This window comes from Malaclemys terrapin, chromosome 19 (genome assembly GCF_027887155.1).
Source record: "Malaclemys terrapin pileata isolate rMalTer1 chromosome 19, rMalTer1.hap1, whole genome shotgun sequence".
Lineage (NCBI taxonomy): Eukaryota > Metazoa > Chordata > Testudines > Emydidae > Malaclemys > Malaclemys terrapin.
This window is the reverse complement of record NC_071523.1, coordinates 9,001,156-9,013,826: the sequence shown is the minus strand read 5'-3', so window position 1 is coordinate 9,013,826 and position 12,671 is coordinate 9,001,156. Positions and strand designations below refer to the sequence as shown.

General features: G+C 40.0%; 1 protein-coding gene across 3 annotated transcripts in view; it reads left to right on the top strand.

Annotated features, from left to right (window-relative positions):
* The window catches only part of FHAD1 (forkhead associated phosphopeptide binding domain 1), a 59,193-nt gene that overhangs the window by 16,031 nt on the left and 30,491 nt on the right, over positions 1 to 12,671 (top strand). For all 3 annotated transcript variants that reach the window (XM_054009472.1, XM_054009471.1, XM_054009473.1), the window contains exons 8-13: positions 191 to 314; positions 1,293 to 1,423; positions 6,311 to 6,415; positions 8,068 to 8,175; positions 10,311 to 10,391; positions 11,879 to 12,031. In XM_054009472.1, coding sequence (XP_053865447.1) covers positions 191 to 314; positions 1,293 to 1,423; positions 6,311 to 6,415; positions 8,068 to 8,175; positions 10,311 to 10,391; positions 11,879 to 12,031 — 702 coding nt within the window. The remainder of the gene's footprint in view (positions 1 to 190; positions 315 to 1,292; positions 1,424 to 6,310; positions 6,416 to 8,067; positions 8,176 to 10,310; positions 10,392 to 11,878; positions 12,032 to 12,671) is intronic.

Below are 12,671 nucleotides of genomic sequence, written 5' to 3'. Positions count from 1 at the left end.
ATCACGACTGAATTGGGAAGTATAGACATGAGTGTATTTGACTAATTTAAACAAAAAGCCATTTAACCTATTTCAAATCTCAAAACAAGTTTGGTTCAAATGTAGAACAAAGATAGAGTTTGTTTGACTTCTGCTGGTTCGCCCTATTTAAGGTGACCAATCATTTATTTTCTTTGCATATCTTTTGTAGATCAGCAATCTGCAGAGAGATTCGAGCCAAGTCTTGTGCCATTCCCTCTCTGAAAGAGACTTAGAAATTGCAAACTTGAAAAAAGAGGGTGAGAAGTTAAGGAGGAATCAAGCTCTAACTACAGGTATATTTCCTCTGGCATCTCAGGTAGTGTACTTTAACATGCAGTTTTTAGGGCTAGGATCACAGTTAATATAGTTTAGCAATGAAAATGTATACTTGACAACTTTTCTGGCCAGAAATTATTTTTAGTGGCTTTGAGGATCTTCTAAAATTGTTCATCTCTTTTTTCTATTTCATTTTAACCTCTTTGAGGCTTACAGCTTTCTTCTGACAGAAGAACTAGTAGAGTAGAAATAAGGAACTTTGGGAACTAAACCTGGGTGAGTTGTGGGACAGATGGTTTATTTAAAAAAAAAAAAAAAAAAGGAAAGGAAAAAAAACCCTGGAATATAAGGAACTGTTAGTCACTGTAGATCAACCCCTCGGCTATGTAATCAGTATAGCTCCACTAACTTCAGGGACACTGTGCTGATTTACGGCTACTGAGGATCCGGCCTCCTGTATCCAGTGCTCTGAACATCTTTCAAGGGCTTTGTCTCAGAGTGCAAACCATTTTCCAATTTCCAGCCTTCCTTTATATAATGCTTTAATAGTCAAAATGACTTTAATATTTACACAAAATACTCAGTGTTTTTATTTAACCAGTAGCTAACAATACAGTCCCGTTAGCGAAATCATTTCACTCCATCTCAGTTTTCCAAAAGCAAACAGACTGTTACATTTACTTACACCAGTCCACAGACAATTATCAAAGTTTCAGACCTAAAGATAGATTTTTCAAGAAAAACTGAGCTGTTAGAGAATTGTTCTTGCCCAAAGGAGCATATTCTCCAAAGCTTTGAATTCCTTGGGACTAATGGTCACTAAACAACTCCCAGAGTGTATGGACTAAATTTGGATCTGCTTTCAAAACCAGATATTGTTAATATATGATAAATATTTTTTCTTCTTTGGTGTTTATATGATGAGTTTATTGTTTAGCAGGTTTTCGTAACTGAAATGCAGTTGTTTTCTTTGACCTAAATTCTGTTCTTCGCAGGACTGGTGACCAGTTTGCAAAGAGACATTTCAGCAAAGGAGCAGAGAATACTGCAACTAAAACTGAATGCAGATAAACTAAAGAAGGAAAACAGGGAGAAGGATAATCAGCTTGCAGTCATTTCTGCCAAGGTTGACACCCATGCTTATGTGCACTGTTATTTACTATACTACAAAGGGTTTAGTAAAATAACAACAACAAAATGGACCCAGTTCAACAACTCCACTGATTTCACCAGAGCCAAATTTGGGCCAATAGCTATAGTTTCTGTATTTGTACTGTAGTTTCGTACTAGGCAAGAACTAAGAGTCAGGGAAATGGGTATGTCCTGCCCTCCCAGGACCTTAGGCACATACTTGGGTGGTCGCAACCCATTTTGTTATGGCTTCACTGCTATTGTTACTTGAGCTACCTTTGATTTAGCTAGATTAAAGCTAGCTCAGGTATGTCTATATAGTCTCAATCACACCACCTGATTTCAGTGTTGACATACCAGTGTCTCATCCTTTTATGCCACACTCCAATTTTGCCTCTGCAGTTTCTGTATCTGTCTCAAATTTAATTCTGCTGTTCATGTGGACGTGATTCAGGATTTTTGTGTGGCTCTGGCACATTGAAATCCCACTTGCCCTGCATGGTGAATTCCACTGAATAGCACTGAGTTCCTGTTAAAAGTACTCTCCCTTACTGCAAGGCAGGTGAAAAACTCAGGCACTAGCCTATATGTCTTTTTTTTTATTCTCCTCCTTCCAATTTTAGCAACAGTGCTTTATTTCAAACAAGTGAAAATCCTTTTCATAGTCAGCATGGTCATTCTCTTCGGGTTCCGTGAACCTCTCCAAGACCCTTTCAAAGAAAGCATGTCTAAAAGAAGGCTCCCCAAAACCCAGTGTATAAGCTTGTGTTTGCTCACTCTGTTTGCTGTGCTATTCTGACTGCTCTGCTGTTAGGTTGTGGCCATATTAGAGTAACGACAACACAACTATCCGTTCACCAGAGACAATGGTGCCAAATTCAAAATGTTGCTGGCCCCCCACTTAATGCTATTGCTGCCTATCTCCAAATCCAGTGGGAGCAGCCACTGATCTTCCTGGTACAAGACTGCAAGAGAGCCATCCTGCATGCTCTGTTCCCTGAAGAGCAAATCAACTGCTCAGCGATCTTCCTAGTTCAGCCTGAGAGAAGAGCTCTGTGGTTCCTCCAGCCGCCTAAGAGGGATAGCATATTCCCTGCCAGGCTGGACACCCTATCAGGAAGCCATGGGGCGGGAAGAAAAGCCCAAGCAGGAGGGAGTAGATTTATTTGTGCATGTGAGCACGCTTGTGTGCCGACCACGAGGAAAGCAAAATCAAACCACTTTGTCAAAATGTGGTGCCTCCTTTTGGTGGTGGAATTGGAGAATTCTGGGATGTGAACAGAGCTTGGGATTTAGGTGAACTTTGGGAGAGTACTACTACCTTTTGGTGGTGATGGTTGTTTAATCTGACCCTTCTCTGAGAGTTCATCTGGCTGCTGTCTCAGCTTTTCATCACAGAGCTGCTTCTTCATCATCATCATCTGGCGTCTGATATTTCCTCAAAGGGCTACTGAATAGGTATCCTCCAGCAGGAGAAATTCTCCCTCTCTCAGAGGGCCTGAATTTGATCCTCATCCAACTCTGGGATCCTATGTTTGAGCCCCTATAAATGGAGCTCATCACCTGTTCTCCCTTAGTGAGTGGTTTTTGTTTTTGTTGTTTGTTTGGTGTTTCCGATTTGATCCAACTCAGATAGAAGTCAATGGAAAGCTGAGCCACATTGCTCAGGTATTACAGTGATGAGGGCCAGGTATGTACCTAGCTAGGTTCATTTGTAAAACCAGCAAGTTGCAAGGTGTTTTTATGGAACCCTCTTTTTCAGAGTTCCCGGTTTCCAGCTGTGAATTTTCCTAGACCTTCTCCCTCTGTGGGGTGTGGTGCCATTTCTATGAATCATCTCCTCTGTTTGCTTGTCCAAAACACTTGCATCAGGTTATTTTCAAACCGGGGTTTTCTACTTCTGAGATCCAATCATTGCTCTGTCCCACAGCCAAGCCCACTTCTGATTGTCTTCAATTCTGTTCTTTAAGAAAGCTGCTGTGTGGCTTTTCCTAACCATGTCCTGTACATTTACAAAGATGCTACTCTCAAGCTGTGGTTATACTTCTTGCAAAACAGCTCAATCAAATCAAATTTAGAGCAGATGCTTGATTTTGGTCAGGCTGCATTACAGAATATTGTAACCTAAAACCACACTATTACTTTGTAGTTCCCAAGCAGTGAGAGGAGACCTCAAAAACCAGGCATACCGGATTTTTGTGACCCAAGAAATGTTCACCGAATCCCCACTCGTCCGTCCACGTCCCCTTCATTTCAGATCTTTCCCCTTTAACGTCACACTGAATTGGCTGAAACACAGCAGGGATGAGTTGTGCAATATGCATATTTCTAGAAGAGAAGGAGCAATCAGTGGTGCATGAGAGTGTACTGTTGAGAGTTTGAATGCTGGGGTTTTCCGGAGTACACAGTGGCATACTTGTAGAATTTCTAAGGAGCAGACAGCTGTAACAGCAAAATACCAATTCACTATAAGTAACCCAGTTTTCTTGCCTGTAAATGAAGAAATGTATTTCCTCTCCTTTCCTTCTGAGTTAGATTTTTGGATCCGTTTATTCAATTTTAACTTGCAAGGCACAAAGTAGCTGATGGTTGGAGGCATATGACTCAAGGGTTCATTGTGAGAACATCTGAAGTTCTTAAAAATAGCTAGCTCCTAAGTTCCCTGTGACTCAATGTGGATACAGTTCCATCACCGAACACAGGAGTTGATGTGCTTAGCAGTTTACAGGAGTCACCCGGCTGCTCTCAGGATCAGCTCTCTATGATTCTGTGTAGCACTACAGAAGGCAGGGATCTTTCATCTCATACAAACTCCACTGTACAAATTCAACACTTCCTTCAAGGTGATGGCATTATAGGGCTGACCCTGCAGGCCATGTTGTGTGAGGTGTTCTTTTCAAACCAGTGAGATTAGTGATGAGACGAAGGGGCTGCAGGATAGAGCTCTAGGGATTGTGAAAAACAAATAGTTGCAAAATGGTGCACTAAATGCAGCCTGTGTTGTGATGTATAGCACTTTACCACCACCCATGTTATCCCCTCAAGTTAATCCTGATAGCAATGTGGATAGAGCCGGGTGATTTTTTTTTGGGGGGGGCAAACAGTTTATTTATTGAAAAATGCAATTTTGGGTGAGTCAAAACTGTTCACCAAATTGGGTCAAATTCAGCTAATAGTTTTGACTGCAAAAAAAAAAAGGGGGGGGGGGAATTCTGAAACAGTCAAAGACTTTTTGTTTCAAAACAACTTTGTTTCAAAATGTAGCTCAATTTCACTAAAACAAATGGGTTAAAAGCACTTGAAAACTAAGTACAATTTTTTGCTTTACCCAAAATGAATTTTTTTTGTTTTTCATTTCAACAAGAAAAACCAAAAAATTGTCATTTCATGTTGACCTGAAACAAATGTTGTTTGGGATTTTTTGGTTTGCCTGTCGAACTAAAAAATCAAGTATTCACCCAGCTCTAGTGGGGGTGGGGAGACTGTAATATCTTTTACCAGGCGAGGAGGCATATGCGTATATGCAGGAAACATAGAGTCCTTACATATAGCCCCATCCCAGAACTTCCCTCCATCATTTCCCTTGTTGGGGGGCTTTCAGAGAAGCCTCTTCATGAGTTCTGAAAAGAGCCAGAGTCGGGGCATACAACTTTCACACTGCACTACCCTATGTCCAGGGGCTTTCTGATGTGTGTCTGTATACGCATCAGTCAGAATCTGGCTTATTATCTGAACTTCTGATAACATTTGGTCCTATAAATATAACCAGTTTCTCTAGGCTCAGAATACTATCTCACAACATACATGTGTTGTTTCATGTATTTGTTTTAAAATTTCTGTTTAATACTAGTTCCGATCATCTTGTATGTTTCAAAAAATTCTTCTATTCCTTTCTTCCTTACCTCTGCATTTTCAATAGCACTCTTTTTCTAAAGCATGAGGGGTTTGTCTTACGTAGCTTTGTTAACTCTTAATTGTCTTTCTGTTTTTCTTTTCTAAAGCAGGGAATGCTTTTCTAAAAGTCCAATCCTGAAAGATGCTGAGCGCCCCTTCTCTCATTTCCTTTATTGTGAGTTGAGGACGCTCAGCAACTTGTGGTATTGGGCCTTTACTGTGGTGCCATACTATTTTGGTGTGTGCTCAGCATAATATAAAAATGATCATATCTTCCTTGCTTGATGATTTTTTCCTTGGTTGCTGTTCATTCCAGTGTTCTAGAATTAAAGAGGAAATGAAGCATGAATTCAGAGAGAGAGAAGTAATTACATACCAAAATGTGAGTTAGTTTTCAGTTGCCTGGGTTGTTTTAGCATATAGGCAAGCAGCAAATTGAAACTCTGCGTCCCTAAGAGAATAATTAACTAGACTTGTTAAGAATTGTATTTATAATCCGGTTCTTGTCATGGAAAGGGATGCAACTGCATAACAGATTGGAGAAATGTTGACTCCTGGAAATATTGTAATAGCAGTTTTCTATGAAGTGGAATTCTGTTTGAAATAAGATTTAAACTGCAGTTGGCAATCACTATATTGATTAGTAAATGTATTTTTTTTTCATTTATTTGGAGTTTAGAGCAAAGCATCAGAGGTAAATGAAAACATAAACCTGTCTGTTTTGTACTGTACATGAAACATTATAAGCTAATGATTAGTTTCACCCAGCTCTGTAAATCCAGTATCTTTAAAATGATAGATAGGACAAATGTATTATTAGTTAAAGGTTTAGGATATGCAATAACTGAATTACTCAGATTGTTTAATAAAACAAAAAAGGTCTTGAAGTTAATGTAATGAAACTAGGTTGTTTATTGAAATATAATCTCAGTAATTGGGTGACTTACTATTTTGTGTGGTTGATTCCATTTTATTGGGACTTTTACAGCGCATTGGAGAGCTGGAGCTGCAAGTGAAGAGGCTGCAGGGAGAAATGCAGAAGAACTGCACCGAACAGGAAATCATAACAAATAGGCTTGCAGAAAAAACAAAGGTAAATTTCCATTCTGCCTGCTAGCTTCTCTCTCATGAGGTACAATCCTGAAAAGGAAATTATAATTTTGAATAAAAGGAAAGTGTAAAACTCTAGGCAAATATAGTCTTGAAATTGGGAATGGATTCCCTGACTCCACTGTGGTGGTAAGTACCATAGCACAGTTCCTGTTCTGACTTTGGGCTATGCAGCTTCTTGTTTATTTGTGAGTGACATGCCCACTTTCCCCCTTTCACGTTCCTTTGTGGAGACCCACTGATTAGGACTCATCCCAGCACACATACAAGGGTGGATGCCCCCCAAGGAAAGTCTTTGCTGCTTTGCCCAACCTTGCTGCAGCATTTTTCCTGCTTTTGTTCCTAATGTATCAGCAGAGGCCGGCTCAGGGTTTGGGCTAGCCTGTGCAGCACATGTCCAGGTACACTGCTTGCAGCTGTGTTGTTTTTTTCTTCTTGAAATAGCTATTTCATTTTATTTTTTATTTTTAGAATGAAAATAAAATTAAGATAAAATGTTTTTATGATATTTCTGCTACGTGATATTCTCCATTACAAAGGATTCTAAATTTACTCTTCTCTCCTTTACACTTCCTTGCTGTTTCTTGGGTGGTGTGTTGGTATAGTCCCCTATATCATCTCAGTTTTCTTTCTTCTACAACTCTGTTGATAACACTTTCCTTTTCCAAAGCATTGTTGTGCGACTGAGGCGGCAACTTGTGGAGTCAGATAAGCAGAGACCCATTCTGATGTTCCTGAGTATAATTCTGCCCCCTTGAAAGGCCCATTAATGTGTTTATAGGACTATTGCCTAGATTTTTATTTCTTTGATCTCACTGCTTGCTCTGCAATAAAGAATTCTTACTTTCCATGAATGGGATAGAATTCTGGTGTCTAGCAGTGGTTTCCAACTTTGTTACCTTCAATTCAGTGGATGTTAATTGTAACTGTACTTTGTTCCAAGATGATCAGCTTAAACCACATGCACAGCCCTTAGCACCAAGAAAACAGATATCTACCACCTGACCTAAAAAATGACATTTTCTGTTAATTGGCCATAGTATTAGAACACTGAACATATTTGCTGGCCAGCCACTAGAGGGTATGATAATCACAAACTAGCAGGTACATGAATAGGTCTGATTACATTCAGTAGAGGAAAGACATGCGTGCACACACACCCTAGCTGGTACATTACACATGCATGGAGAATTAGATATGTCCTTTTAGACTGATCAGGTATACTGGTACTGTCGAGAATCAAAGGAGTTGTCTATATATTACTCATAAATCAGGGAGCCTACTGGAATCCTTTCTTTATAGATTGGCTGTAGAATGGAGCACATTCAGTGACTCTCTTATCTTGTGCAAGAGGAGACCCAAAAAGCTCCAGTACCAGTGACTTAATTTAAAACCATGGGCAGCGTGGCTAGAATTATATGACTGATGAGCTACCGATGACCTATAGCTAGGATGTTAAACAGCTTAAGTACCCAGCACTGCAAATTAAAAAAAAAAAAAGTGACATTGCATGACCCAAAGTTCTATGTGGACTCTACTGTTTTTAATAAGATTTCCGTAGGAAACAGTGATAGATCTGCTTATGGCATTATTATATGGTAGCCCTTTGATATTCAAGTGCTTTCATTGTTTCAGGCTCAAGAGGAACTGAAAAAAGAATGTGAAAGGAAATGTCTGCAGTTACAAGAGATGGGGCGCAGAGAAGGCCTCATTAAAGCTGACTTGGAACAGGCAAAAGCTCAGGTAGGAGTTGCTGAAAAGAAAATTACTCTGTGCTCTGCATTATAGCTAACAATAGGAGCGTTTCTGTAGGAAAAATGATTTGTAACAGCCATAAAAGCTAGTGAAAGCCAGAGTGCCACAGAGGAAGTATAAATCTGGAGCACAGAACTCTGTGGTTGCTACATTGATAATTCCAAATTGTGTGTATCATGGCTACAGGGTGTGTTTCCATATCTCATTTACAGATGGCTAGTGTTTTATGATGCATAGGCATTTTATGCTCCTTCTTCTTTCTGTTGTCCTCTCCATCACCCAGTCTCTATATAAATCATCCACAACTGCTGCCTGACTCACTTCAAGGAAAAACAAGCCCCTTTGTAAAATACTTTTGTTTAAGTATCTACTCTGGTGCAATTACAAATCCTTTAAATGTTTAATGTACTAGTTTGGGGCCCTCTCCTTACAGAACGGAGCCAGCTACCACCATCTTTAAACAAGATTGTTGCTAGCAGGATTCAGCAAAGTTTCCTGTCTCATATGGACAATGATATATATTTGGTCTGACAATCCTATTAGAACAGTGTTATAAAGCTATTCAATCATCTCACTCCCATCTTCCTCAGTGGCCTATAGCCCAAGGTTGTTAGCAAGGTTCTCGGCAAAGAAATCCTGTTCACCTTGGTCAGAGAAACTCTGCTATAGCGTTAACTTTTTGAACAGGTTTATGCTAATTAGCCATTACTTTTGTGACTAGTGGAGCAAAGGGTAAATATCAGGCCCCTAGTAACAGCTACTTCACTGGGAAGTCCTGCCAGTGTCTAACAGGAACCCACACAATTGTCATAGATTACAAACTCCTTGTCCCAGGAGTGCGTGTGTTTGTAGATGCGTTAGATGAGAGACTGGGTAATGTTTTGTCACAGCCAAGGGAAGAGACAAATACCACCTGCCAAACAAAGTTATGTTAAGCTCACTTCACTCGAAATGTTTATAATTTGTTTCTGAAAAATACACAGTGGGTGGCATTTTCAACAGCCTTCAGTGCCGGCAATGGGAATTTTACTTTAGAAAATCGCACCCAGACCATACAGCCTAACAACCTGTTCTAGTCTAGCAATCTGTCTAGTTTGTGTAATTTGAAATGCTAGCAGGGCCGGGAGTTAAGACCTTGTAGAGGGATCTTTGGGAAATTGTTTAAATATCTAACGTGTGATGCAATCTGGTGCCTTTGCTCTCCAGAAACATTTTTATGAGTTTCACAGATAAATCATCTCTGACAGAGGTGCTTTAGTAGTATCCAGAGAGGTGACTCAATCAGAGGCAGAGAACTCAGTTCAATCTTCCCTTCGGATTGGGGCAGGAATGTTAACGAGGCTACTAAGAGCCCCATCTAGCACTTGACCTTTACCACATCTGTTACTGTGGGCCCAATCCTGCTCACAGTAAAATTAATTTCAAAACTTGCATTGACTCTAATGGGAGCAGATTTGGACATCAGCTTTCCAGTGTAGTTCCTCAGTGGATCCTTTTGTTTGTGTGTTTACTACTTATGTAGTTAAATTCTTTCTTCTTCTGTTTTGTATTTTGTTTGTTGTCTTTGCTTAGGAATTATTATAGGGATCCTCATTCTGTTTTTTAAATGTATTTATGTTTTTATTTTTATGCACCCTTTCTTCACGTTCCTTCCAACATACTGTACTTACAAAAGATGGCATTCCTTTTTCAAGAATCACTTTTAATTCACTGACAATGATTTAACAATTCCCCTGGTGTCTCACTGTTGATTATACCCTTTAACTTAGTACACAACATGAATAATATTATTAACTACAGGGTTATGCTATCAATGTGGTGTAAACGTAGAGTTTAGTAGTAGTGTTTGTTGAGGACTATTGTGAGATGAATTTATAGCCTAAGGCAAGGGCAAGCGTGGTCACTGGGCTCCAAGGTCAATGATCAAAGAATACCCTCAAAATTAATTCAAAATTTCTATTCCTGCCCTCTATAATTCCTGAAAATTTTCATAGAACAACATAATTATTAAACTGGTGTGCCCTCCTAATTGACTTTTCAGGACTAGCGCAGACTAGCCAAATGGAGTTTCTGTTGACTCTAGCTGTTAGTGATTTTGTTTACTTTATCAACCTCTGCTTTAGCTGGAGTGTTTCAAAAGGCAAATGATTGAAATCGTCTATTCACAAGAAGCAGAAATTCCAGAGACTGTAACAGATCAACAGGTTAGTTCAGGTGACAGCAAACACAACTTCTTGGTGCTTTTACATTTTGTGGGCTTCTGATACTGAGGGAGCAGATCTTTTTGATTGTGTTTGTTTACACACATTTATCTTGTTGGCCCCCATTCCCAATGATACAGACTCATTTTACCAATTGAAAAACAAAGGTAATTTTGTAATGTCTCTGTACCCGTCCCAGACTGCTGGAAAGTTTTTCATGCAGACAAGGTGCTACACGCACCTTATACAAGGTGACATATGACGCTGGTCCAAAAGATGCTCATGAGTACAGAGCTAAGGTACCTTAATGGAGAATTTTGGAGCAGGGAGGTGGGAGAGAGGTGAGTTGAATACGATATGGATAAATTGTACAGTCCCGGTAAATGGATCTGGTGCTGTATCTGAGTTTTATTTCACTGGAATGCCAATTAAGAAAGGAGGGAGCTCATCTTTTAAAAAAATTGTTAAATTCAAATGTTTTACTGCTCCAGGGGTTGGCTTTCTGCCTTCTACCACTTTCTTCATCTAGGTTCAGGAAACCATCTCAGTTAAACACTTGAGTAAGATGTAGTTTAAGATATAATGATTTACTGGTTTCACTTGAAAAACCAACAATATCTAACATTGTTGTATTTAAGAAGAAATGTGATCATTTCCCCCTCCAAATCTGGGGCTGAGCAAGTATGCTTTAATAGGAAAACACACTTCAGGATAGTCAGGGTGGGTAAAATTTTACACCAAATTATAGTTTGAATCCTAGATTTCCAAGACTCTGAAAGTTTGCCCATGACCTGAGTAAAGGCTCATTTTCTCTTTCATTTCAGTCAGCAGGATCTGCCACTGACACTTACTGCATGGAAGTTCTACAAAATGGAGACGATTTGGGTTGCACATTAGAGACATCTTGATCCTGCACGGTGCTGAGTGCTCTGGCCCTGGTGCAGCAAAGCACTTAAGCACATATTTAAATTGAAGCATCCATTGAAGTCAATACTGAGCAGCATACAGATTTGGCAGATAACTACTTTAAAACTACTCAGTTTGCATGCAGCAATCCTGAGTGTGTGTGTGCGTGCGTGTGCTCGCACACACGTTCTTTCATATGCGCGTGAAAATTATTTCAGAGCACAAAATGTGCATGTGCATTGAGAAGCTGTTTTTGAAAATTGGCCCCTTGATGGTGGGATATTCCTTAAACCAACTCATAAAAATTAATTTCTGGGGCCTAGATCCTTAAAGTTATTTAGGATACTCCAAGGTGTTTTGCCAGAAGTCAATGGGAATTAGGCACCTAATACCTTTGAGGATCTGGGCCTTAGTGATTAGTAAAGCACTAAACTATTGTTGTCAATTATTTTACACTGAAATAAGAATTGTTGTGAAAAATGTAAGCTTACATTTACTAAGCCATTCTTTTCAAGTGAAAATGGGAATGTCTTCCATTTTTGTGTGCATTTATTTCTTCTTCTGCCTTCATACCCTTTTGTCAGTTAATGGAAAAGATAAGACAGATCACTGATGAAAATCTGCAGATTCATGAAGAGGAGAAGTTATTACAGGAGGAAATCATTTCCAAGGACTCTGAAGAGAAGGAAGTATCTGAAAGTGTTGAGGTGTTGAAGAAATCATTGGATGAATTCCAGGTCACTTGTTTAAGTGCTTTTTATATACTGAAAGTGAATTAGAAGATAATTCAGATATATGGGGGGAGGGATAGCTCAGTGGTTTGAGCATTAGCCTGCTAAACCCAGCGTTGTGAGTTCAATCCTTGAGGGGGCCATTTAGGGATCTGGGGCAAAAATCTGTCTGGGGATTGGTCCTGCTTTGAGCAGGGGGTTGGACTAGATACCTCCAGATGTCCCTTCCAACCCTGGTAGTCTATGACTCTATGATTGCACACGATTGTCCTAAACACAGACTTAATTTAGATGTTTAACCAGAGAAAAGATCTACTGCAGATGGTACTCAAGAGATGTGTTCCTGCTCTACAAATCAGTGGCAATGCTTTGTTGTTGTTACAGCTGGACAGAAATATTTGGATGAAACATTTTCCCATCACAAAATGCCGATTAGTCGAAAGTTTGCCTACCTGCCCATCTCCCCTGTTCCTCAGCAGTTTGCCTGATGGGGAGCTTGGGCGCTGGGACTCCCCAGGCTCCTAGCCTCCTTGGTAGCCTGCGTGGTGAGCTGCTGCAGAGTTGGAACTCCCAGGACTTCCAGGCTCCTCCCCATCTCACCCAATGGGCTGCCAAGGAGCTGGGGTTCCCTGGGCTTCCTGTCTGC